Source organism: Ictidomys tridecemlineatus, chromosome 5, assembly GCF_052094955.1.
Source record: "Ictidomys tridecemlineatus isolate mIctTri1 chromosome 5, mIctTri1.hap1, whole genome shotgun sequence".
Classification (NCBI taxonomy): Eukaryota; Metazoa; Chordata; class Mammalia; order Rodentia; family Sciuridae; genus Ictidomys; species Ictidomys tridecemlineatus.
Genome location: NC_135481.1, coordinates 136,152,552 through 136,178,340, shown reverse-complemented (window position 1 = coordinate 136,178,340; position 25,789 = coordinate 136,152,552). Strand labels below are relative to the sequence as shown.

The following is a 25,789-nucleotide window of genomic DNA, read 5'->3' as shown; positions in this document are numbered from 1 at the left end:
CAGACCTACCCTAAGGACTCCCCCCCACACACATCATTTAATCTTCCCCCCCCCCCAGTACTGGGGACTCATCCCAGCCCTTTTTATTTTTTGTTCCGTGACAGTGTCTTGCTAAATTGCTGAGGCTAGCCTGGAATTTGCAATTCTGCCTTAGCCTCCTAAATTGCTGGGATTACTGGTATGTTCCAGTGTACCAGGCCCTGTTTAATCTTAATTACCTCTTTAAAGGATTTATCTCAATATTCAGTCACATTCTGGGGAGCTAGGGGCTAAGGCTTGTGTTAACTTTCTGTCACTATAAAGAGAAAAGATTTATTTTGGTTTATGGTTCTGGAGTTTCCAGTCCATTCCTTTGGACCTCTGGTGAGCAGAGCACATTGTGCCAGGAATGTGCAGAGCAAACTGTTTACATCAGGAGCCAAGAAGCAAAAAGAAGAAGGGATGGTATCCCACAATCCCCTTTGGGAACACACCCACAAAGACCTAAGGACCTCCCACAAGGCCCCACCTGCCAAAGGTTTTACCACCTCCTAAGAGTACCACCTGGGATTAAGCCTCCAATATTCAACCTTTGGGAGACATTTAAAATCCGAACAATAGCAAGGCTTAAGCATAAATTTTACTGTTTAGCTCATAATGATAAGTGTCAGAAATTACTCCCCAGTTAATGAGATAAATTGCAAGGACATAAGTGATCAGAATTCAGGTCCTAAATGCAAGGATGAGAGTTTATACAAAAGGCATTAGGACCAGAGAGAGATAACAGGTTGGTGGAAGGCAATTGGCAGTACCTTTTCTTATTTTTTTAATATCTATTTTTTAGTTGTAGTTGGACACAATACCTTTATTTTGTTTATTTTTATGTGGTGCTGAGGATGGAACCCAGTACCTCATATGTGCTAGGTGAGTGCTCTACCGCTGAGCCACAACCTCAGCCTGGCAGTCCCTTTTCATTCTTGAGTTACCTGATCCATTAGTCTCACTATCTTGATTTGGGCTGTCTTACCTAAGAAGAGGCACTGTGAGAATCTTGAAGAAAGGATGTCATGATCCATGAAGGTTGCCATGGACTTGGGAGCCAACAGAAATGGTATCTTACTTCTGTATCTACTCTGACTAAGGCAGCGGGTATTGAAGAAGACGTAACCTTGGGACTGGGTGTTGGAAGATGTGTAGGAGTTTGCCAGGCAAAGGAAGAGAGACTTGGGAAAGAACAGCATGAGCCAAGTGAGGACAGAGGCTGCTGGTATCTCCAGTTGATGGGGAAAGTAACAAATTGGAGAAGGAGCCCAAGGTGTGCAGAGCTCTGTGGGGGTGTTATAGGAATTTGGCCTCTCTCCTGGGTGGCAGGAGGCACTGATGGTTTGGAGTAGGGGTGATCTGGCCAAGGGTACACTTGGCCTGTTGCCTGCTTCACACCAAAGGAGCAGGCAGGGAGGCCACTGTGACAGTTCAGGCTGAGAGAAAGGGAGGAAGGAAGTTGCCTGATTTCCTTAACCTGAGTTCTTGGCCACATTCAGGGCCTTGCATTTGGCTCTCATGACAGCCCATTGCTTGCTGAGATGCCCTGGGACATTGGGCACGTCACTTCCTCTCTGAGCCCATTTTCTCATCTCCTAAAGGAAGAACTGGCTTAAGTGATCACTGAGGTATCTTCTTCCTCAAAACTTTGAAGGAATCTGGTTTCTGGCCCAGGTCCCTCTCATCCTCAGGGACTGTTAGTCATCCTCAAAGGAAGAGAGAACCCTAATCAAGGTTAGAGCAGAAAGATGGAGACAGGCCTTATGGACCTAAGAGCACATTCCATTAGGCTTTTACTGGAAGTGTAACCATCAGCAAACTTTAAAACCTCCCCGAGGCTTGTTTTTTCCAACTGTGCGATGGAGCTAAGAGACCTTACTCTCAGAGTTCTTAGGCTTGGCACATAGTAAGTACTCAGTAAAATGAGTAACTAAGCAGAGTCCTGTGACCTAAGAGATGACAAGTGGCTTTGGGAAAACCTGGCTGCATACTGAGCCATCTAGGTCCAGGGTCCGTCTCTGAGAGCGTGATTCAATACATCAGTTTCCCAAGATCCTTTCCAGAGGATTCTGAGGACGAGCCAGGTTGGGAAGCAATAGATATTCTACACCTCTTAATTTCATTGCAGAGGAAACTGAGGACCAGGGAGAGGAGCAACTTCCCATAATCCCCCAACTAGGTGTGGACCTCAGGCCCCTAACTCCTTGCCCAGTGCTCTCTCCTTTCCCCAAAGACTCAGGATCTTGGCTCCACAGTCTCGCACAACTCTGCACCACAGGCAGAACCAGACAGGGGCTCTCACCAACCTGGGCTAGTCTTGCAGAGGCAGGGGAGGCCCTCCATGGCCATGTTTCCCCGCTCCCAGGCTGTGTGCAAGCCCTAGTGGAGTCCAAGAGGACCAGCCCCACAGCTGTAGCCCGATATAAGCATCTTCTGGAATTTGACAGCCTTGTTCTTCTAAGGCACTCAAAGGCAGAAAAGAGGACCCTAAGCCATCCAAGCAGGAAACATCACCAGCTAAAATTGCCTGGGAGACATCCAAGATGCCGCTGGATTGAGAAGAACTGGGCCCAGGAGGGCTTAGGGTAATTCTCTATCCTCGTGCTCCCTCACTGGAAGGAAAGGCTCAGTCCCACCTCTCAAAGTGGCAACTCTCATTGCTCCTGACCCCCATCTAGTCTCTTGTCCATGGCTGTGTCCTAGGCAGGTCTCCCTGGTCTGCACCTGTCTGCTAAGTGCCAGCAGGGTAGAGAGAGGGGCTGACACCTATGTCCTGCACAGGTTGACTAGTCCATCCACACCTTCCTGGCAACCCCAGTCCCCAGTCATAAGAGACTGGACACTGGCTGAGTACCTCGCTCAGGTCTTTCAACGACCTGCAGTGTAGCAGACACTCCAGTTTTGCACATGGACAGCTGAGGCTGGGAGCAGTGAAATGCTTGGCTCAGGTCCAGGGCTTTGCTGAAATGTCATCTCAGTGTCCAGCACTAGGTCTGAGAAGCCACTGGGCTGCCGCCTGCCAACGCCCAGCACCTTTCATTCTTGCTGGCCTAGGGCAGGCAGAGTGCCAGACAAGGAGCCAGCAGCCTGAGTTCTAGTTAGTTTCTACTTTGTGACCTTGACCAAGGCTTTGCAAGCAGATCTTTGGCTTCGGGTGTCCTCGCTATATATAGGGGACTGGTTTCCTGTATACCAGGGTACTGGTTTCCTCCAGCTATACGGAGCCTTTTGACTGTAAGCATTGTTAAGTGGACCAGTGACACAAGCATATCAGTGTGACTATCACAGATCCTGCTGCAGCTCTGAGTGGAGGATTTGCAAGATCAGAGTCAAGTGCTGGGTTCCAGTGGCACTGCCTTTTGATTTAAGCTCCCCGTGTCTCAGTTTCCTTATCAATAAAATAGTCAGGGCTGGATGTGTAGGACAAGGGGTAGAGTGCTTGCCTAGCATGCGAGGTGCTGGGTTCCACCCCAGAACACCAAAAATAAATAATGAAATAAGCTGGCCAGCCTCAATGGCGTGCCTGTAATCCCAGCAGCTCAGGATGCTGAGGCAGGAGGATGGAGAGTTTGAAGCCAGGGCTGGGGATGTGGCTCAAGTGGTAGCGCGCTAGCCTGGCATGCATGCGGCCCGGGTTCGATCCTCAGCACCACATACAAACAAAGATGTTGTGTCCGCCGAGAACTAAAAAATAAATATTAAAATTCTCTCTCTCTCTCTCTCTCTCTCTCTCTCTCTCTCTCTCTCTCTCTCTCTCTCTTCTCTCTTCTCTCTCTCTCTTAAAAAAAAAAAAAAAAGAGAGAGAGAGTTTAAAGCCAGCCTCGGCAACTTAGCAAGGCCCTAAGCAACTCAGTGAGACTCTGTCTCTGAAAAAGGGCTGGGGATGTGGCTCAGGGTTAAAGCGCCCCTGGGTTCAACCCCTGGTACCAATAAATAAATAAATAAAAATAAAAAGCTGAGAAAAGTTTTCACTTAGTGACAGATAAACAGCTCAGTCAGAGCCAGGCACAGAGAGTAATAGGATTAAGCTGACTCTTGTCTCTCTACAGGCAAACCCTCCCCTGCAATGTCCCTGAGCACAGAGCCCCCTAGGGACCCAAGATGGGGAAGCTGGCCCTCTCCCCAGTTGGTCCTTAGAAGGTCAAGTGCCAGCCATGACTGCTGGGTACTGGCGACAGGAAGGGCTGGCCCAGAGCTGAGGGGCCAAAGGAGTTAATTTGGAGCAGCCCAGGGAGCCTCCTGGACAGTCCCAGCACCCAGGCTGGCCTCTGTCCCTTGGCCCGCCCTACCCTTTGATGTGCAAATGGCAGTGGAGAGCCAGGGCCTCCCTGGTCTCAGAGGCCTGCTTCTCACTCCCTGGAAGAGAGGGTGAGAGGACAGCTGCTGGGGCCTCCAGCCAAGGATGTCACACTCCTTGTCATGTGTCAGGCCAAGTGCTCCCTAAATCCACAACAGGCTCCTTTATTGTCTTCATTGTGTGGAGGAGGAAACCGAGACTCAGGAGTTTAGATCCCTTGCTCCAAAAGAGTGTCTGGGCCACCATCTGAGGCCAGACCTTCAAGATTCCAGCTGGGGAGCTTGTGGGTATCAGTGGAGGTGACCCCCCAAGGAAAGCCTGCGGCTGTCTTGTTACTTCCTTCTTCCCCTCTCACCATCCTTTATGTTCACGGGGCCCAGTGGAGCTGAGGCCAGAGTGAGCGCCCTACAACCTGGCTCCCTTTGCCAAGAGATGCCCCACAGGGTCAGTGTGCACAGTGGAGCCTCAGACCTTCTCAGCATAGACCACCAACTGCCAGAGGTGGCCTGCAGATTGCAGCCCTGACTCCTGGTGAGGTATAGCTCCCTTGGTGGCTTGCCTGCCTCTACTCCCAACTCTCTTCTGCGTTCCATTCTACAAAACAGCCTGTTGACAAATTGATATCCCACCCCGCCATGGAGTCTGGAGAGGTGGTGGGACATGCCCTTGGCCAGTGAGTGGTGGTGCAGGCTTGGGACCCTGGGTTTTCTGCTTTCAATGCATTGACCCTTTCCCCAACTATCCCAAGGCCCCTGGTGTTGTGGAAGTGCAGGGAAAGTGGTGCAGTTGGCTTCCTGCTCCCTTGCCTCGTGTAGGGTGGGTGCTTCTAAAAAACCTTCCACTCTGCCAGGACCTGCTCTGTGCTTGGCACCACAGCTGCTCTAGCTCACATCACCTGTGGGAGCCACTGTGTCCACAGTTGTCCAACCTCCATCTCTGAGGAATTTCCTAGCACCCAGCACCTCAATCCTGCCAGCAGAATTGGGAAGAAATGCACCTGCAGGCAGACACCGTTGCACAGGTGTAGGGAGGGCTGGCAGGCTGGGCATCTCTCCTCTCCTTTGCTCTTTGGGGTCCCAGCCCCATAGTGCATCCCGTGCACCCCAGCGTCCTGCCTCCCAGCTAACCCACTCGTGCTCCTGCTTGGTAATGTCTGGAAGCTCATCTAGAAATCCTTTATTTACATTTTCGCTTAGAAAAAAATATACAGATCTGGTGCCCTGTTGATTCCTCAGTTTTGGGGTCTTGTGGGGAAGGTGAGAGAATGTTCAGGGCGGCTCCCTCAAGACCGTCCATTGTCCATCAAGGGCTTCTGCTCATCTGGCCCTAGAGCTGGGCTTCCCTGAGATCATCCCCAGGGCCCTGGGTGACAGGTGCCATGCCGGGCCTGGGGTGGGATTGGCACAAGGGGCAGGGGCTGGGAGGTGCTTGTGACAGCCTGGCTATTAGAAACTAGAGGCCTCACAGGCCAGAGACTTCGTCATTGAGGGGAGGACACTGGTGTCTCCGGCTCTGAAAATGGAGGCCCTGCCACAGACTGGTGGGACAGAGAGTCATGGGCACCTCACTAGGGGCCAGGTGGCTTGAGGACCAGGAACAATTATTGGCTTCTTTCTGTGAACCACTTGAGCACTGTCTCCTTGTTTTCCTTCACCCACTTGATATTGGCTTTCGTCTTCTCCAGGGCTTGCTCCAGAGCCCGGGTGCCTGAGCCAAAGCCAGTGTCCATGTTCTCCATCTTGAACTTCTCCAGCTGCCAGGAAAACAAAGATGGTCAGTTCCAAACTGGATCTTTTTTTGAGGGGTTGGAGAAGACTGGGGATTGAACCTAGGGGTGCTCTACCACTGAGCTACATCCCCAACCCTTTTTTTTTATTTTTTATTTTTTGAGGTAGGGTCTCACTAAGTTGTTGAGGCTGTCCTTGAACTTGTGATCCTCCAGCCTCAGCCTCCTGAGTAGCTGGGATTACAGGGAAGTGCCACTATACCAGGTTCCAATAGAGGTCTCTCAAACAGCCTGGAGGACAGGAGAGGGTCTCCCAGTCCTCAGGCTTCTCACTACCACCTGGAGGTAGCCTGGACTGGAGACTACACCCTGATCCCTGGACAGGGAGGGCCAGTCCTTCACCTCTCCTGGGGCAAAGTTCTAATCTATCCAGAGGTTGCAAAATGACAGCCTCAGGCAAAGCTTGGCTCGGGGAAGGGATCTGGCCTTCTCTTTGCAATATTTTATTGAGTTGATCCTCCTGTATAATCTCAATCCAATCAAGAAGGGAGAAAGGGACAAATTAAAAAACGCCACATGGAAGCAACAGTCAATTCAAACATGTGGAAATTTCTAAACCATAAGTGTTCCAGTTGCTTCAATAAATATGTAGCTTTAAAAAAGGGTGGGAGTGAGTGTGTCACTCAGTAGTAGGGTGAAGCCTTGGATTCAATCCCCAGTACCCTCCAAAACCAGACAGACATACTATTACACATTAAAGAGGTATCAGTACTAGAGACTCTAGCCAGGTCAATTAGGTAAGAAAATGGAATAAAAGATATCTGAAAAGGAACAAATAAAACTCTCTCTGTTCACAGATAACATATAACATGATTTTGTGTACACAGAACCTTTAAGAAATGCATAAATGAACTAGAAGGGTTGAGATGTAGCTCAGTGGTAACGCGCTTGCCTAGCATGATGGAAGGCCTAGGTTCAATCCCCAGTGAGCTACTAATCAATTTATCAAAGTTGTAAAATACAAGAACAATGTATAAAAATCAAATGTACTCCTACACACTGGCAATGAAGTCTGAAAATGAAATTTAAAAATTCCATTTATAATAGCATCAAAACCTAAAATACTTAGGAATAAATTTGACAGAAGCAGCACAAGACTTGAAACTTTGGTTAAAACTACAAAACACTATTGAAGGTAATTAAAGAACATCTAAATAAAAGGAAAACAGGACCAAAAAGTAAAATCTGTGTTCACGGGTTGGAAGATTTAATCTTATTAAGATGTCTATAAGGGGCTGGGGAAATAATTCAGTGGTAGGATGCTTGCCTAGCATGTGTTAGACAAAAATTAAAATTAAAAAAGTAAAAATTTAAAAATTCAATAATCCCCAAATTGATAAAGAAATTCAATACAATTCCTATTAAAATCCCAACTGCTTTTTTTTTTTTTTTTACAGAAATTGACAAACCAATCTTAAAATTCAGAAGGTAATGCAAGCAAGGATCCCAGAATAACCAAAACAATTTTGAAAATGAACAAAATTGGAGGACTCACACCAATTTCAATTTCACTCACATCAATTTCTTTGTAGGTCTGACCCACAATGATCAAGACAGTATGGTGCTGTCATCAGATAGAAATACATATCAAAGCCAGCCCATGGTGTATGTCTGTAATCCTAGCTGCTCAGAAGGCTGAGACAGGAAGTCTCAGCAATTTAGCCAGGCACTTAGCAACTCATTGAGACCCTGTCTCTAAATGAAATCCAAAAAAAGGGCTGGGGATGCACCCCTGAGTTCAATCCCTAGAAGAAAGACAGAGGGGGGGGGGAGGAAGGAAGGAATAAAGAAAGAAAGGAAGGTCAATGAAATGGAATTGAGACTCTAGCTGTAAATCCTTACATTTATAGTCAAATGATTTCAACAAGTTTGCCAAAAGTATTCAGTGGGGAAGAGTCTTTTAACAAATGGTGCTGAGACAAGGGCTTAGCCACATACATGCAAATAAATGAAGTTGGACCCCACCTCTCACCATGCAAAAAAAAAAAAGTCAAAATGATCAAATGGCTGCATATAAGAGTAAAAGCAATAAAACTCTTTTAAAATTCCATAGGTATAAAAGTTTGTGACCTTGGGTTAGGCAATTGTTTCTCAGATACGACACCTAGAGCACAACCAACCAAAAAAAATTGATTAATCAAATTTCCTGAAAATTAAAAACTTGAGTTTCAAAAGACACTATCAAGAGAGGGAAAAAGACAATCCTCAGAATGGGAGAAAATCTCTGCAAATCATGTGTCAGGTAAAAGAATTTAGTGTTCAAGATATATAAAGAGCTCTTAACAATAAAAAGACAAACACACACACATACACAAAAATTTTGTCAGGGGGGCCCCAGTTGAACCCAGGGGCTCTCTACCAATGAGCTACAACCTCATCCCTTTTTAGTTTGAGACAGGTTCTCTCTAAGTTGCTGAGACTGGCCTTGAATTTGTGATCCTCCTGCCTCAGCCTCTGGAGTCAGGGATCACAGGCCTGCGCTAAGTATCCCAGTTTTTTTTTTTTTGTTTTTTTTTCAGGGGGTGGGGTAGGGTTACCAGGGATTGAACTCAGGGGAACTTGACCATTGATCCACATCCCCAGCCCTATTTTGTATTTTATTTAGAGACAGGGTCTCACTGAGTTGCTTAGCACCTTGCAGTTGCTGAAGCTGACTTTGAACTCGAAATCCTCCTGCCTCAGACTCCCAAGCCACTGGGATTACAGGTGTGTGCCACCATGCTCAGCTATAACCCAATTTTAAAATGGGCAAAGGATTTGAATAGAAACTGCTGCAAAGATACACAAATGGTCAATAACCACACAAAAAGGTGCTCTACATCATGTTGTTAGTCACTAGGGAAATGCAACTCAAAGGCATAATGATACTAAAGATGGAGAGAAATTTAACCCACATGCATTGCTCCCGGGAATGTTGCAGTTGCTTTGAAAAACGTTTTGGCAGTTTCTAAAAAAGCTAAGCATACAGCAATTGCCTGAGTGGCAACCCCACTGCTAGGTGTATACCCAAGAGAAGTGAAAACACATGTGTTTGCACAAAAAAATTCCCATGAATGTTTACAGCAGTACTATTCATGATAACCCCAAAAGTGGAAACCACCCACTATCCAAGTGACAGAAGCCACGAAAATGGTCATCATTATATGATTCCATTTTACAAAATGTCCAGAAAAGACAAATCCATCATAGACACAAAAAGTAGATTAGTGGTTGCCAGGAGCTGGGGGGGTTTCTTTGGGGAGGGAATGATAAAAATGTTCTGGAGTTAGTAGCAATGGCTATATAAATCTTGCAAATATACTAAAAAAGTTCTTAAAGTGGCGAGTTTTATGGTACATGAATTATATCTCACTTTTTGGAAAAAAAGGTAGCTGGATACATAGTCCTGGCTACTCAGGAGGCTGAGGCAGAAAGATCACTTGAACCCATGAGTTTCAGGCCAGTCTGGGTTACATTATGAGACCTTGTCTCAATCACTCAGTAAAAAATATATATTTTTTTTATTAGCTACACATGACATTACAAGATCGTGGCAATTCATACATTTGAATATATATATTTTAATATTTATTTTTTAGTTATAGGTAGACAATATCTTTATTTTTATGTGGTGCTAAGGATCGAACCCGGTGCCTCACACATGGTAGGCGAGTGCTCTACCTCTGAGCTACAACCCCAGCCCCCAATAAATATATTTTTAAAATTCCAATATGCTTTTTTTTTTCTGACAGAATTGCCAGTATTTACAAAGTCTGGCTGCTCAGCCCGGGCTCCCTGTGACAGACACAAAGTCTGGCCATTCATCTCATAGTCCCTGTGATAGACATTGAGGCTGAGTGGTGGCTGCCACCTTAGGCTGGGAAGTGCCTCGGCTGAGTCCAGGCTGGGGGACAGCTTCTTACCTGCTGCAGCTCATACTCGGTGGAGAATCGCCGGGTCACCGCCTGGATGAGGTTGGAGAAGGAGAAGGAGCCACCGCCATAACTGCAGGGTGGAGAGAAGGGTGCAGTGAGCGCGGCCCAGGACGAGGGCGCATTACCTGGCAGCCAAGACTGAAGCCTCAAGACTGCCCTGGGAATCTTTGAGCATGGCTGAAATGAAATGATATGCCCAAGGAGGTGCCACAGGGATGTTGGGGAATTGGGACTTGAACACAGGTTTGTCTGCAGTGTCCCTGACTCTCCTCTTTCTAGAGACTTCTAGCAGTCACATTTTTTTTCCAAGTGGGAAAACGGACAACCCATACCTCACTGTCTTTCCATGCCTGCCTCCCACCCCGGGCCCCAAGCTGGGTTCATGGTGGACGGCTCCTGCCCAGTGCCCCCTCTTCCTGGGGCATCCCCCACACACTGAACACCCAGGCACCCCAGCCTTGATACTTGCTGCCCTGACACCCTCACCACAGACTCACTCCTCAAAGAGCTTCTTCCAGTTGCTCCTGACAAAATCCCAGACCAGAGTTTGCCCTATGACATTGTTGGTGATGCTGGTGATAGTGGAGACAGCGTCCTGCTTCCGGATGTAGTCAGGGTTCAGGGTGTAGCTGAGGTATCTGGAAGGGCAGGATGCTAAGATAGTGACCACTCCAAGGGCTGCAGTCAGACGACACAGAGAGAACCCCAACTGCAAAGCACCCTGCTCTCACACCCATCACCTTCTCCTGTGTCTTCTCAACATCCCCTTGTGGTGTCAAAGACTAATGGACCCCTTGATCCTACCTCTCTCTGTAGATAGGAAACTTGAGTCACCTAAGCAGGGTCACAGGCTCACTGGCTATGCCAAAGGTATGCCTGGTAGGGGTACTGGTGACTGAACTCAGGAGCGCTTTAACACTGAGCCCCCTCTCCAGCCCTTTTTATTTTTTACTTTGAGACTGGGTCTCACTAAGATGCCCAGGTTGGTCTCAAACTTGGAATCCTCCTGCCTCAGCCTCCCAAGTCACTGGGATTACAGGCACGCACCACTGTACCAGCTTGCAAATATTTTTTTTTTAAATGAATAAAGGAAGGAAGGAGTATTAGAGTCCTGAGCCCTGGCACAAGGTAGGGTGACACTGACGGTGGCTCTTCTTGATGGGGGTCCAGGTTATGACAGATGAGGCACACAGAGGGAGTGAGGAACCCTCATTCGAGGGCTTGAAGGGGTGCCTGGCTGGATGTCCAGGACAGGATCAGCCAGGCCAGAGCCCTTGACAGAGAGGAAGATGTGTTGTCATGTAAGGGCCAAAAGGCCACAGCTATTAAAAAAGCACAGGACATGGGCCCAGACCCGGGTTTGAATCTTGGCTCTGTCATTCATTAAAGCTCGTGGTCTCTGGGTCAGATGCTTTGCTTCTCTGAGGCTCAGTGTCCTCATCTGTAAAATGGGGGGAAATACTGCACAGGTTCGTGAGGCCAGTGTGAGGGCCCTGTGAGGACAGCAGAGACCTGGAAGGTTTTCCAGGTGGGGAGCAGCCCCGCCCTTCCCAGCTCACCTGTTCAGGAGCCACACCTCGTTAGTGCAGGCCAGGGCTGCTCGGAGTTTGTCAGCCTCATTTACCAGGGTGGCGTTTCTGAACTGCTGCCAGGCGAACTCCCACTCCTCCTCACCACCCTGGGAGATGGCGTTGCAGTAGACGGTGGACCGCAGGTTGGGGTGGATCCTGTTGTGGGGTGGGGGTGTCAAGTGCAGAGCAGCAGCAGGGAGGGGGGAGTGAGGGGCAGCTCAGGACAGGGCTGTGGGCTCCCAACCCACTTGAGAGACAGATAAGGGCTGGCCGAGGAGAGGCGGGCGAGACACTCACGGGTTGACGGCGGGGTTTTTCATCCACTCCTTGAAAAGGTTGGTGACCATTGTCTCACATTCCTCGATCCCATTGGCGCAGGCAGTGGAGATGGCATTAACCTCATTGTATCTGTCCCAGGGTAACATGATTAGCACATCTGGCCCAGACTGCTGGCGAGTTACTCCTGACATACCTCCCGGCCCACCGGACTTTCTGGGACTCTCCCTGTTTTCTTCCACCTTGGCCCTGAATTTCCTTGATTCTCAAAGCCGCCCGGGGAACCACAGGGGTAGGCACAGGCTCCAGTGCCAGTTTCAACACCTGGAAGCTGGTGACTCCAAGCTGGTGGGGTGACCTCAGAAGGTTTAGTCCAAGCCTTTGTATAATGAAGCCAGATTATACAAAGGATCACAGGCCACAAGGATCCCCGCTCCTGGGCAGGTGTCTCTCTTTGCTGGTGGCCTCGCCTGGGCCAGGTGTTCAGAGGTCCAGGGGAGAGCCCCGCCAGGCATGGCTTTCGACCCCCCGGGTCAGTCCTGCCTTCCAAACCCATGAGAGTCACACTCACTGTTCCATGAGGGTTGGTGGCCTCTGGGTCCAGAAGTCGGTGAGGTTTCGGTAGTAGTCGAAGAGGGGGGACACTTGCTTCTTCAGGTAGTTCTGAGAAAAAGAACACACGAAGAGCTCTGAAGAGTGGCGCTGACCAGTCAGGGCCCCCAGGACTTCAGTCGGGTGGGCAGGAGGTAGAGGGGAGGCTGGTAAGGAGAGGGGTCAGGGTTTTGCCCATAGCTGGACAGCCCCCAGTGGGCGAGCACATGGCTAGGTTTAGACCACTCCACTGACAGTCTTGTCACAGTCTTAGCCAGTTCTAACCCTCTTTGTCTAAGCAACAGAGTTCCCTCCCTCCCTCCCTTCCTGCCTTCTTTCCTTCCCTCTCCCCACTACCTTTCTTTCTTTCTTTGGTACTGGGGATGGAACCCAGGGACATTTAACTACTTTTTAATATTTATTTAGAGACAGAGTCTCGCTGAGTTGCTTAGGTCCTTGCTAAGTTGCTGAGCCTGCTTTGAACTCTCAATCCTCCTGCCTCAGCCTCCCAGATGCTGGGATTACAGCATGCGCCCCTATGCCCGGTGTGTCTAAGCAATGCCGTTTCTTAAAATAAAGGTCTGGGTTTTCCCCTCAGATACATGCTTATGGTGGGGAATTTAGAAAAGAAAGGAAAGCATTTGCAGAAAATAAAACACACCCAGAAGCCCACCAAACTATGATTTCCAAATTGGTCCTTTATTCCTTCTTATTTCTACATTATTTTTCATTTTGACTTAGTGCGTCTATCATTGTGCATGCTGCTCTTTTTACTTAACCTTGTAATGTCAGCCCTACACCATGTCATTAAAATCCTTCGCAGACTCTGGTCCAACATGGCTGATGGACGTCTGGGCCAAGCGGAACCCACACCCAAAGGTAAAAGGAAGCAACCCTCAAAGAGGACAGCAGACTCAGTGGTGGGCACGACATCGGCAGAGTTGAGGCAGCTGAGAAGCTCAGAGGGAGATGAACCAGGCATGACAGAGAGGGAGAGTTTGCAGTTGGGTGGCTGCAGTAGGGGAACTTGCTCAGAATCGAACGGACTGTTCTGAGGAGGCCTGGGAGCTGCATGTTAGGGACAACACAGGGACGACCAACATGGAGACGGGAACTAAACCCTGCAGAAGGGGTGGGTCAACCTCGAGGCCCCACTTCCCTTGTAGCAGGTGACACCTCTCCACTCTCCTTATGAAAGACACTGGGCCAGAGGAGCTCCAGATGTGGGGTCACGAGACACAGTGGGAAGGGTGGCAAAGAGGGTCAGAGGTATATATATATTTGTTTGTTTTTGGTGCTGGGAATTGAACCCAGGGTCTTGCACACTAAGCACATGCTCCCTCTCTAGGTTAAACCCCCAGTCCTTAATTTTTGAGGGTTCCCAATTCCACCAGGTCACCCTGCAATAAGAACCTGCCCAGAACACAAACTCCTCTTCTCCATGGAGCTTCCAATCTCTTTTCAATTTTTAAAAACATGGCATGCTTGCTTGATGGGCGCAGTGGCACATGCCTGTAATCCCAGGGATTTGGGAGGTTGAGGCAGGAGGATCACAAGTTCAAGGGCAGTTTCAGCAACTTAGCAAGACCCTCAGCAACCCCATCAGAAGCCCGATCTCAAAAGAAAAATGAGGATGTAGCTCAGTGGTAAAGCACCCCTGGGTTTAATTCCCAATATCAAAATTAGAAAAGGAACACTTAATGATTTCACAACCTTGTGCAGGGGCCCCCATGAGCCTTCTTCATATTGTTCCAATTTTAATATTTGTGCTGCCAAAGCAAGCATGGCTTCCAATCAGCTTTTATTGCCTCACTCTGAAATCCAAAGGGAAGTTCAGCCTCCAACTTGAAAGGAGACCAAAACAAACAGAAAACTCAGCGGAAATAAGGGAAGAAAAAGAAAACTTCAAAAAGACGACAATAAATATCCTCCAAGAATGAACAGAAGGCATCACATCACATAGGACACTGGAACCAGAAAAAGCACTCAGAAATTCTGGAACATGAAAAAAGATATGGAAACTTTCTCTAGGTGAAGGGATGTGCAAAATCTAGGGGAACCCTCCCAGAGGGTTCAAGTCAACAAGCCGGAACAGAGAAGAGATCAGAAAGCTAGAGGCCAACGCAAGAGAAGTAAGAGGTATTGACGGGATGCAGAAAGAGACAACTGGAAAACAAGGGAAGAGAGTTTAGGGAAGTGATGCAGGAACGTTCACCGCAGGACCCGAGAGTCCATGTTGGAAAAAAAAAGGAGAATGAGAAAAGACCCAAACCAAGGAGCACCAGGACAGAGAGGGGGGAGCCCAGAAGCTTCCAGACGATGGAAAACTGGCCACATTCCAAGATCTAGAAATGGGAAAGGTTCTGGGCTCTTCAGCAGCAATGAGGGGAACCTGATGTCAATAGGGCAAGACCTTAAACATTCTGAGGAGTAACTTCCAATCTAGAAATTTCTAAACCTGGCTGAACTCTAAGCTGGAATAAAGATGTTTCAGACAAACTACCCCAGAAAACCTGTTCTCATGACCCTTTCTCAAAACTTCTGGAAAATGTACTCCCCTAGGAAAGAGAAAACCCAGGAAAGAATCCATGGTGTTCAGAAAGCAGAAGGTGCAACCCTGGAGAGGGGTCCTCTGAGCAGGGGGGCTGACCAGGCCAGGAAAAAAAAACACCCACAAATGACCTGACAGGTCTGTGAAGGTGTACAGAAAAAAAGAAGAAGAAAAATACAAATATAGTACTCTAGGTGGCTAGGCAGAGAATATTTAAATAATTTTAATAAACCAAATGCCAAATATTGATTTCACCAAGGACTGTAACGCAACTATGTTAGAAGGACAAAAGAATCCCAGGGAAGGCAGGCAAGAGTTAAAACTTCATTTACCAAAACAGGATGTTAAGAGATTATTTTAAAAATATTAAAAAAAAAAACTCTTCAAGAATGATCTCGTGACTATGTAATACTCCTTCAAATGGATATTCTAGTTTATCTGAACCAATGCCCAACTGAGCTACCAGCCCTTTTTGTTTTATTTTTGAGACAGAGTCCCAAATAACTGGGATTACAGATGTGGACCAACGTGTCCAGCCGTTCATTTTTTCTTTTTTTAAAATAAGCAATGCTGCAATGCTGTACCTTCATCCTGAACAAGCTCCAGTTTCTTTTTTCATGTCCTAGGTGGGAGAATCAACCCTAAAGTAGGCCCCTGTGTTCTGAATTAAAATATATCAAAGGCTGTTAAAACCAGTGTGCCCTGCTGGCTGGGCAAGCAGGGTTGCTCACCTTACAGAGGGGTTAACTGGGGCTGAGAAAGGGCTGCCAAGGCCACAGGGGTCTTCAGTCTCCCAGAACAAAGGCTAATTCTGTGCCTTCCAAAAGCAAGCTTTGCTAGCAGTCTGTCTTTCCTGTGCCCCACCCACTCTCGTTCACCTTGTGGCCAGGCCTGCTCTCAGGAAAGACCGTGACCAGGTGATACTTCTAGTAACTTCTTTTTTTTTTTTTTTTTTTTTTGGTGGTGCTGGGGATTGAACCCAGGGCCTTGTGCATGCAAGGCAAGCACTCTACCAACTGAGCCATATCCCCAGCCTCTGAACTGGTTCTTGAACCCCACCCTTCGACTCTGTACCTTCATGGGACCGTAGACCTCGAAGCGGTCAAACATGAGCTTGAAGTAGTTCAGGCTGCTTAGGGCAGCCTCCCAGGGCATGTACTCTGTCTCTTGAATCAGGAAAAGAGTGTTGTCCAGCGCTAGAGTGACAGGGATCCTTCCAGCACTGTGGACCAAGAGAAGGGACCAAGTAAGCACCCCTACCCAGCCCAGCACACCTGGAGAACCATAGCCCAAGCTCTCAAGATGCATCTGGACCCTGGACCCCTGCCCTCTCCCTGCCCCCCTCCCAGGGTCCCAGCTAAGCCAGCTCAAGTACTTGCCATGAGGGAAGGAGTGATACGGGAGTATAAATCAGACCCTCACACTGACCCAGTGCCATTCACATTCCCTTATCATCCCCATTTTATAGATGAAGAAACTGAGGCTCACAGAAATAAACTGACTTGCTCAAGGCCACACAGCTCATAAGAGACAGAAGTGAGACAAAAAGCACCAGGTATGGTGGTGCACACTTGCAATCCCAGCAACAGGGGAGACTGAGGCAGGAGGATCATAATTTCCAGGCCAGCCTCAGCAATTTAGGAAGGTCTTAACCAACTTAGCAAGATCCTGTCCTCAAAATTAGAAATAAAAAGGGCTGGGGATAAAGTTCAGTGGTAAAGCACCCCTGGGTTCAATTCCCAGTACAAAAAAAAAAAAAAAGGACCAGAAGTCAGTGCTTTCTCTTCTGCCCTCCTCTAGGCCCTCATTGGTGCACATTGATCCACAAATGTCCATGTCTATGGGTGGCTCAGGTCAAAGAATTAGCAACCCGCTGCAAACAGAGTATAAGCTAAATAAGTACTTGTTTATCTGTGCAGTATCCCCGCTGTCCCGCCCACCTCAGGTTTACTTTAGCACCTAGCATAGTGGTCTGGCACACAGTCAGTGCCCAGGAAAAGCTGGGTGTCTGGGAGTAGGATATGAGCAGAGCACTGCACAGGCCTGAGTCTGGCCACCCTGGGCTACCATGTGACCTGCAGCCAGGTGGTGTGATTCTAAGTGTCAGATCCTTCATCTGTGAAATGGGCATGTGGGGACAGAGGGAGGGTGTGCAGGGAGCCCTCTGCACAGTGCCTGGCATGCGTCCAGGGCCGTGGAGGAAGCCCGGCTCCCATCCTATAGTCAGCCACAGGGCCTCAGCCCAACGGAGCCCATGAGGACACTCACCTGGCCAAATTGAAGGAATCATGGATCACCTGAGCCCGATTGATGACAGGGATGGCCTGGAGGGAAGACAATGTGCCCCCTCAGTGTGCACTGCCAGCTGCAGGGGGTGGGGCAGGTCTGGTGGTCCATCCTGGGGCGAGGGCGGGGGAGATACCCACCGACAGATTTGTCTGCAATTGAGTCTGAATCTTCTTCCAGTTGCTTTCGTCGTAATTCACCAGGTAATAGCCGGTCACGTTGAGGTTCAGCAGGACCCATTCATTGTCTGAGGACGTTCTAAACTGCTCGTGCTGGTCTGTAGGGAGAGAGCAGAGCTTGCAGGGTCTGATCCCTGGGCCTACCTGACCCTCTTCTTCTTCTACAACACAGCTCACCTCTTCCAGGAAGCCTTCCCCAACCTCCGCAGGAAACTGAATCTCTCTGTCTCCATATTCCTGACCTTATCCCTGCAAATCCCTGAACACAGTGCCAGGATGTCTTTAACCGCATTTGCCCTCCCTTTACCTATAGTTGGCTAAGGCTGAAAATGACATGCCTTGACCTTCACTTCCTTAGTGCCTGGCCAAGTAGTGCTGCTCATTCCATGTACCAGGCGTTGTTTATGCATTTTATGTGAATTCTCTCTCTCTCTCTCTCTCTCTCTCTCTCTCTCTCTCTCTCTCTTTCTCTTTGCAGTACGGGGCAAAGTACTCTGTTGAGCTACATTGCCAGCCGTGAATTCTCATTTAATCTTCACATGACCTAAAGGAATAGGTACTATTCTTTTTTTTTTTTAGAGAGAGAATTTTAATATTTATTTTTTTAGTTATCGGCGGACACAATATCTTTGTTTGTATGTGGTGCTGAGAATTGAACCCAGGCCGCACACCAGCCAGGCAAGCGCACTACCGCTTGAGCCACATCCCCAGCTCCTAGGTACTATTCTTAGCTCCACTTTATAGACAAGGTAATGGAGACCAGTGAGAGATGGTAACTTAACCAACGTCACACAGCTGGACAGCAGCGAAGTAGACATTACAACCAAAGAAGTCAGCTCCATTTGTTGAAATAAGAATGGAAACCACTTTAGTCGCACTCCAATCCCTGGAACGTGAGCCAGGAGCTAGAAGTATGGGGTGGGGCTCCTCCCACTGGGGCAGGGCTGGATTACCTTTCTGGACACTCTTTAGCCAGTATGTATCCTGCTCTACGCCATTTCTGATAGATGTGATGGGCACAATCCACAGGTAGCTGCAGCAAGAGAGTCAGAGGTTAGGGGCAAGAGGCGACAGCTCTCGATATTGCTAGCAAACAGTGGTCCTGCCCGGCTTCCAGCTTCTGTGCAACTCTGGCACAAAGTGCTTCCATCTTCTTGTCCCTAGAGAGCGAGCCTGTGTCCAGCCACCAGGGCTGGGAGCACAGTAGGCCAGGTCCTACGGTGGTCAGGAGGCCTTCCCAGCAACCTCCCTCTGCCCCGCCCACCTCACTTCACTGGGCCTGGGCCTCGGGGCTCACTCGAACTGGGAGGGGCGGGTGACATTGGACTCAGGGTCAAGGAGGAAGTGCTCCTGGGAGATTTCCCCTTTGCTGGTGTCCACGGTGATGACTGGAAAGCCCATCTGCAGGATCCAGCGGTCCATGATATTGCTCACACGGTCAGGGAGATTGACTTCTGACTGATTGTCCACTGCCTGTGGGCAGAAGGCAAGAGCATGGCCATCAGTGGACTGCCGTTCTTCAGTCCCCACCTACCCAGGGTAGCCCCTGCAGATTCCAGCCTCTACCCCATGGTGCCACCTGTGTGGGAGGCAGGAGCTAAAGTCCCCATTTGGTTCTGCCTCTCCATAGCTGGCCCGGTGCTGGGCAAGCTGGAGAACCTTCCTAACTCTGGTTCCTTTCACATCAGCGCAGCACATCTACACGGCCCCCACTGTGGGCCCACACTAAAGCATGTGTGTGTGTCAGGGAAGGGTGCCCAGGGTGCCCACAGCTTCTTCTGAACAACATGGAGAGGCTGAGAGGGAAGAGGAGATGGAGATGGAGGAAAACCAGCTCCCAGGCCGGGGTGAAGGACAGGACGACGGTGGGGTGGGACGTGCACACAGACCAGAGGGAATGGGAGGAGGTTAGGGGCCGCTGGGGTGTTGTCTTCTTGGGTCTTTCTAAAAAACCTCTTTCCCTGTTCATGCATTGCTCTTACAACCACAACACAAAGTGGTAATCTGTGTTGATAATCAGAAGCACCTAGGAGCAGGGCAGAAGAGCTTTTCAGAAAGAGGAAGGCTGAGAGGGGAGAAGATGCCTAGAACCTGCAGAAAGGGACCCAGGGAGAAAGGGAGCCAGAGGGAGGGAGCTGGACAGGGCCAGGCGTGGAGATGTGCTCTGGAGGGGAGGAAGGCATAGGGAGGTGGAGGGAGGACCTACAACTAACAGTGGCACCATCTTGTCAACAGAGTCAGGGGATGAGGGAGGGGGACCACGCTGGGGCCCATTTCTTTCAGGTCGTAGACTTGCCAGGACAGAGCCAAGCTGTGACTCTGTGGCCAGATCCTGGGTCTTCCCACTGTGGTGAGACTGACCATGGGGACTAGAAGGACAGCAGCAACCATGGGAGCTGAAGGAAGCCCGGGGTCTGGGGTTCTGGAGGGGATGTCGGTGTGGGGACAGGCCTTGTCCTGGGGCTGAGGAGGCTACAAGGGTGACAGCTGCAGAGAAGTGGTGGGGGCAGTGGTAACAGAGAGGAAATGATGGGACAATGGAGAAGAAGGACTACAGCACAAGGAGCGGCAGGACAGGAAGCAGTGGCTTCTGGGAAGGCCAGAGGGTGTGGTGGTCAGAGTTTGCCCCACAGATAGGGGCTGCTCAGGTTTGGAATGCAAGATGGGTAGGAGCACGGGGTCAGAGTTGTGCTGAGGGTGCTGATGCATGCAAGATGCACCGGGAGGGGCCCACGGGGCACAGTGTGGGCCCACACTAAGGCACGTGTGTGTGACTCCCCCCAGGTAGAACAGCAACGCTTCGTTAGTTGAATGGCTGGCTCCAAAGTTCCAGGGGGAGGAAGGTCCAGACTTGTGAACTCTGAGGGCCCAAGTCCTCATCAATCATTAAGGATGGGGGAACTTGAGTCTCCCCCCATGGAGCTCCACAGCTGGAGCCTGAAGCAGACTGCAGAGGAGGGGTCATGACCAGTGACATCACAAACCTCCTTCAAGAAGCCATCAAGCCACCCATTTCAGAGGTAAGTAACTGAGGCTCCTGTGACCTGTCTGGGCTGGAAAGCAGGGGATCTGGACACATTCTCTCAGGCATGTGCTGTCCCCAGGGACTTTGGGCAAAAAGAAAGGTTTGGGAGGGCTGGCAGGTACCTACCTCCTGCAGGTGACGCCACAGGTCCTGGTAGACAGTGTTCTGGTACTCAAAGGTATGAAGGTAGGACTGTGGAGACAGGCCACCGTGAGGACTGGACCAGTGCCCCCAGGCTCCCCTCTGGTTGGCTGGGGCACTGGGGCTGATGGAAACCCACTCCAGGGGCTGGCCAAGGGGTGCCATACTCACCGCCAGGCCTTTCTTGAATAGGTTCTCTGTCAGGAAGCTGGAGAGCATCCTGAGGACCGAGGCACCCTGGGGTAGGGGCGGCAGGGAGAATCAGAAGGCTGTGGGCTACCAGGACCCTGTGCCCCAAGGGTGTGGGACAGGTAACCCCAGGACCCCAGGTGTGGAAAGGCCCTGTGGAGGGTGAATCCCTGTCTCTCTCCCCACACCCCATCATGTCTCAGGGTCCAGAGGGAGGCTGGGGCAGCACCTTGCTGTAGGAGATGGCATCAAACAGCTCACTGATCTGGGACGGTGTGTTGATCTCCTCGGCAGGGGTGGACAGCGGGTGGGACGAGGCCAGGGCATCCACAGCCATCACACGGTACACGTCATTCAGTACTATGAGGTCTTTCTGCAGATGGCCAATGGCCATCAGGAGATTGGCCTGGGAGGGGGTGACCCAGGCATCCCTCTACCTCCCCCCCAGTCCCCAGGGCGGCTGGCTCACCAGATTCCAGGTGGGCTCTGCATAGTCGGCACCGAGGTACTCCACGTAGGAGGCAAAGCCCTCGTTCAGCCATAGGTCATTCCACCATTCCACAGTCACCAGGTTCCCAAACCACTGAGTGGGGAGGGAAAGGGGGTTCATCTGCGTCGCTCCCTAACAGCACTTTACCAAGCCCCAGGCAGCTGCCAGGCACAGGCCGGGCACTCTACTGGCAGCATGGTGAGCCCCTTCTGCCACTGCGCCAGGTGCTACCCTCTTCCCCTCTCAGCTACTCAGGGCAGAGTTGGAACTGTGCCATCTGCTCCCAAAGCCCCTGATCCCTTCTCTGCCCTCTCTGTGCAGGGTCTGGCTACCTGGTGGGCCAGCTCGTGAGCAATCACAGTGACCACCCGCTCCTTGTTGGTGCTGGAGGAGGACAGAGGGTCAAACAGCAGGGAGTTTTCCCGGTAGGTCACCAGCCCCCAGTTCTCCATGGCCCCAGCGTTGAAGTCAGGCAGGCCTATCTGGTCTGCAGAGGAGAGGCGGTTGGTGGGGTGGCCTCGGTGTGGAGCTGCGCCCACTGCCTCCCGCTTCAAGACCCCTGACTCACCAGATTTTTCAAGTGGGTAGGGTGTGTCATAATGCCCAGCAAAGAAGTTTAGGATGGGGCCTGTCACGTTCAGGGCATAATCACCATGACCTTCATCGATAGCACTGGGTCGAGCCCAGATCCGGATCTGCAGAATGGGAGGGTGGAAGGCGGGAGGCTAAGTGCCCTCTTGGATCTTGGTGCAGAGGGCAGAGTAACAGGACCCAGTGGGCTGGGGGGTCTCCAGACGCCAATCCTAGGTTAAACTGAGAGGCCTGGTCAGCAGGGGGACAATTAGGGTGCTCTGAGGGCCCTAGGTCCTAGGGAGGGGCCTTTGGGGATAATGAGAGCCATAGCCATCATCTGTCTGGCACCTGTGGTCGGGAACTTTCTTCATGATGAAGAACTATTGTTCCCATTTTTCCGATGCAGAGACCAAGGTTCAAAGAACTTAAGACACTTGCCTGGGATCACTCAGAGCTGGGACTCAAACAGTGGCCTAACCATTCAGAAGCCGGCAGAGGGATGAGGAAACGGAAATATTCCTCCAGCCTGGGTCAGTATGGGCCCAGAACACATGGGCACAGCTTCTTACCAGGACATTATTGGGCGACTGTGTCTCCACTTTTGTGAATTCGCTGACAATGTAGGCCAACAGGTATGTGGACATCTTGGGTGTCGTTTGGAACTCAGTGATAGACCAGTCGGGCTCTCCCTCCAATGGGACACTGTCACCTATGCAGGGGTCATATGAGTGTGGGACGGTGCACCCTCTGCCCTGCACCCCAGCCCCATGTTGCCTGCTCCCGGGACCAATCTGCTCACCTTTGGGAAGCATGTTAGACAGAGCCACGTAGTCCTTGGGGTGGATGAGCGTGATGCTAAACCGGGCCTTCATGGCAGGTTCATCAAAGCATGGGAAAGATTTCCGGGCATCTGCTGCCTGCATCTGTGTCGTGGCCACCACTCTGCCCAAACCAGGGTGTTAGAGGGTATTCTGGGGGGCAATGTTGGGGTTTTTAGGGTGCTCTAGGACATACCAGGGAAGGGGTGCATGGCAGCTATTCCAGCCTGGCTCCTGCCCTCGCTCTCCCCCAGGGGCCCTGGCAGGCCAGCAGGCTGAGAGATCAAGGTTCGAGGACTCAGTCTAAATCCCTGTATTAGCTGGGGGACTGCAGCAAGCTTCTCTCCTCTGAGCCTTGGTTTTCCTGTCTGTCCAAGGGACCCCTCTGTCCCTCATGCCTGGCTCCCTGAATTGGGGTAGGCAAGCCCTCCCACTCTGTCACATGGTATGTATCTGATCCACACAGCTGGAGATAAATGTTGGGCCATCCCAGGGCTCCAGAAGTTTCTAAGGCCTTGAATGCAAACCCTCTGGTGGGCCTTGGGACCCAGGTCTGCCCCCAGGGGCAGCCCAACCCAGGGAACTTACTTTTTCACGTTGCCGTCCATGTATTCGCTGCGGTAGAAGCCTGCCAGGTCATCGGCCAGCTCCCCCTGAAACTCGGTGTCCATCTGATACTTGTGGCCCACCTCCAGGTAGCCCTTGAGGTGTACCACCAGGTACTCGGTACGCTCCACCAGCTCAGTCCTGTCGATGGCAGGGGGCTGGGAGTCACCCACGCCCCGCAAGACCACCATGTGCTCCTGTTTCCTTGTGTAGTTGAGCTTTTTGCTGTGGATGATGATGACGTTGGTGGCTTCCTTGCAGGTGAAGACGACGGAGCTGGAGCCCTCAAAGATGTACAGGCCGTCTTTATTGGGAGTGAAGTAAGGCCTCAGCTTCACCTGGTAGGAGTCAGGTATCAGAGACGTGGGCAGGCGGTACTGGTTCCATGGAAGGTTCTGGTCCACAGTGGTGGCCGAGGCAGTAGTGGAGACCACAGGGATTTCGGGGGCTTCGGTGAAGCTCTCAGCATTCCGGTTCTTCTCCTGAGCGTACACCACAGATAGAGCGACGATGGTACACAGAGCTGCCACGCCCAGAAGGATGCCCAGGATGCCTAGGGACTTGGAGATGTAGAAGCCCTTGGCCATGGTGAGGGTGGCAGGGCACTCAGGGCGGCTCAGTCTGGGCAGAGAATGGAGCAGCCTTGGGCCAGACTTATATCCTGCAGAGGGAGGAGCCCCACCGCCACAGGCCTGGGCAAAGATTAACCAAGGCTCAGACAGGCGAAGGTCACTGGCCTGGGCAGGGGCACGCTCTGCCCAGGGCTCCAGAGAGGAGATCCAGGAACCTGTGCGGAGCTGGGCTCAGGGGTGCCTGTAGGAAGCAAAGGGTGTCTGGTTACAGGCTGCAGGCAGTTGGGAGACGGGCTGGAGGACTGAAGGACAGGCGGTAGGCTGTGGGCCCAGCAGGAAGAGGGAGCCGCCAGGTGGCACTGATCTGCCTGTGAACAGAGATGGTGGGCACAGCATCAGGATTGAAGTCAGAGTCAGGGAAGGACTTCCCAGAAGCAAGATCAGGAACATGCACAGAGAAGAAGGAAGGCTATTCCCAGCTCCCTGTCACAAACACTCAGAAACCTCCCTTTAGGTCTGATCCCTGGAAAGACCAGGGGCTCCTTAGCGACAAGGTCCTAGCCTCTCTTGCCTTCTTCCGATTCCCCTCCCTTTTCTTTTCTGTCCAAAACCTTCCCCTCAATTAGCTCCCTGAATAAAGTGCAACGAGTTGTTTTCCTGGGTTTTTTGTTTGTTTTTGTTTGGTTTGGTTTTTTTGTTTGTTTGTTTTGGTATTGGGGATTGAACTCAGGGGCACTCAGCCACTGAACCCAATTTTTGTATTTTATTTAGAGGCAGGGTTTCACTGAGTTGCTCGGCACCTTGCTAAATCGCTGAGGCTGGCTTTGAACTTGTGATTCTCCTGCCTCACCTCCCAAGCCTCTGGGATGACAGATTGACAGGTGTGCATCACCTGGCTGCTACTGTAAGTAAGGAAGTTGGAGGGCTGGGGCTGGGGCTCAGAGGTAGAGTGCTCACCTAGCACATGTGAGGCTCTGGATTTGATCCTCAGCACCACATAAAAATAAATAAATAAAGGTATTGTGTCCATCTACAACTAAAAAAAAAATTTTAAAAATAAAATAAACAAGTTGGAAACTAAAGTTCTTCCCGTATGTGACCTTTACAGTATCGATATCTCAGGTTTGTACAACAGATTTAAGGAGAAATCATTAAACACCCATAGTAGAACATAGTAGACATTTCCATCCTTCTCACCAGAGCTCAGTGCTGCCTTTTTTTTCTATTGTTGTTAAAAATGAAGAGATTACTTATACTTAATAAAATATGCCCACACAGGAAAACTATGTTCACTGATTGTCCTTGTCATCCACCAGCTGGGTCTCTCGACACAGCCCGACACTCACCACCATGTCCACTTTACCCCCAACTAACCACGTCCTTGAGGTGGACCCTGCTTTACCCTCATGGACTCCCTTCATCTTCCAGGGTCTTCAAAACTCTTCACCACACACATTGGATAATTTTCTTCCACTGCTTAAAGTCTTCCTTTTACCCAGACCACACCTTTTCAAGGGGCCCACAAGTCCAGAAGCAGTTAGCCCGACCACTTCCCAACCTGGTTCCCACCACTCTCCCCTCCAACACTATTCCAGCCACTCTGGCTTTCATCCAGCCCCACCACCACAGGGCCTTTGCACATTCTGTTCCAGCTGCCTGGATTGAATTTTCTTCCCTTTTGCTTGAATTAATCCCTGCTCATCTTTCAAGTTTTCCTCAGAGAAGCCATGCCAACCTCCCTGACAAGCCATTACCATCATAAATCTCTTCTTCAAAGCCCTAAAACTCAGCACAGGTTTCCACTTGATCTGTGTGATGATGACTTGAGACATGGACTACAGGCCCTGCAGAAGCAGGACCTTGGCTGTGGCCCCCAAGGGTGGCCTCATGCCTAGCACGCGGT

At 50.4% G+C, this 25,789-nt stretch overlaps 1 protein-coding gene and 1 non-coding gene across 2 annotated transcripts; both read right to left on the bottom strand.

Annotated features, from left to right (window-relative positions):
* Positions 1-5,479: 5,479 nt before the first annotated feature.
* On the bottom strand, positions 5,480-24,059 carry Anpep (alanyl aminopeptidase, membrane). Its single transcript, XM_040275109.2, has 20 exons — positions 23,297-24,059; positions 22,690-22,832; positions 22,460-22,599; positions 21,886-22,012; positions 21,650-21,804; positions 21,297-21,410; positions 21,057-21,200; positions 20,810-20,875; positions 20,624-20,689; positions 18,770-18,945; positions 18,426-18,505; positions 17,434-17,570; positions 17,276-17,331; positions 16,082-16,229; positions 12,437-12,528; positions 11,887-11,997; positions 11,578-11,745; positions 10,516-10,656; positions 10,007-10,088; positions 5,480-6,071 (listed from the first exon to the last, which is right to left on the bottom strand). The coding sequence occupies exons 1-20, from the start codon at positions 23,899-23,901 to the stop codon at positions 5,919-5,921; spliced, it is 2,904 nt and encodes a 967-aa protein (XP_040131043.2). The 5' UTR covers positions 23,902-24,059; the 3' UTR covers positions 5,480-5,918.
* On the bottom strand, positions 15,966-16,038 carry Trnaa-ugc (transfer RNA alanine (anticodon UGC)). The gene has a single exon. It is a non-coding gene; the product is annotated as a tRNA-Ala (tRNA).
* Positions 24,060-25,789: the final 1,730 nt, after the last annotated feature.

Bases quoted from the DNA above. Each gene is read 5' to 3' on its own strand.
- Anpep (XM_040275109.2), bottom strand. From the start codon at position 23,901: ATGGCCAAGGGCTTCTACATCTCCAAGTCCCTAGGCATCCTGGGCATC. The intron at 16,230-17,275 runs GTGAGTGTCCTC...CTTGGTCCACAG, and splicing joins GATTCCTTCAATTTGGCCAG to TGCTGGAAGGATCCCTGTCA. The intron at 11,998-12,436 runs GTGAGTGTGACT...ACCCTGGGACAG, and splicing joins CCACCAACCCTCATGGAACA to ATACAATGAGGTTAATGCCA.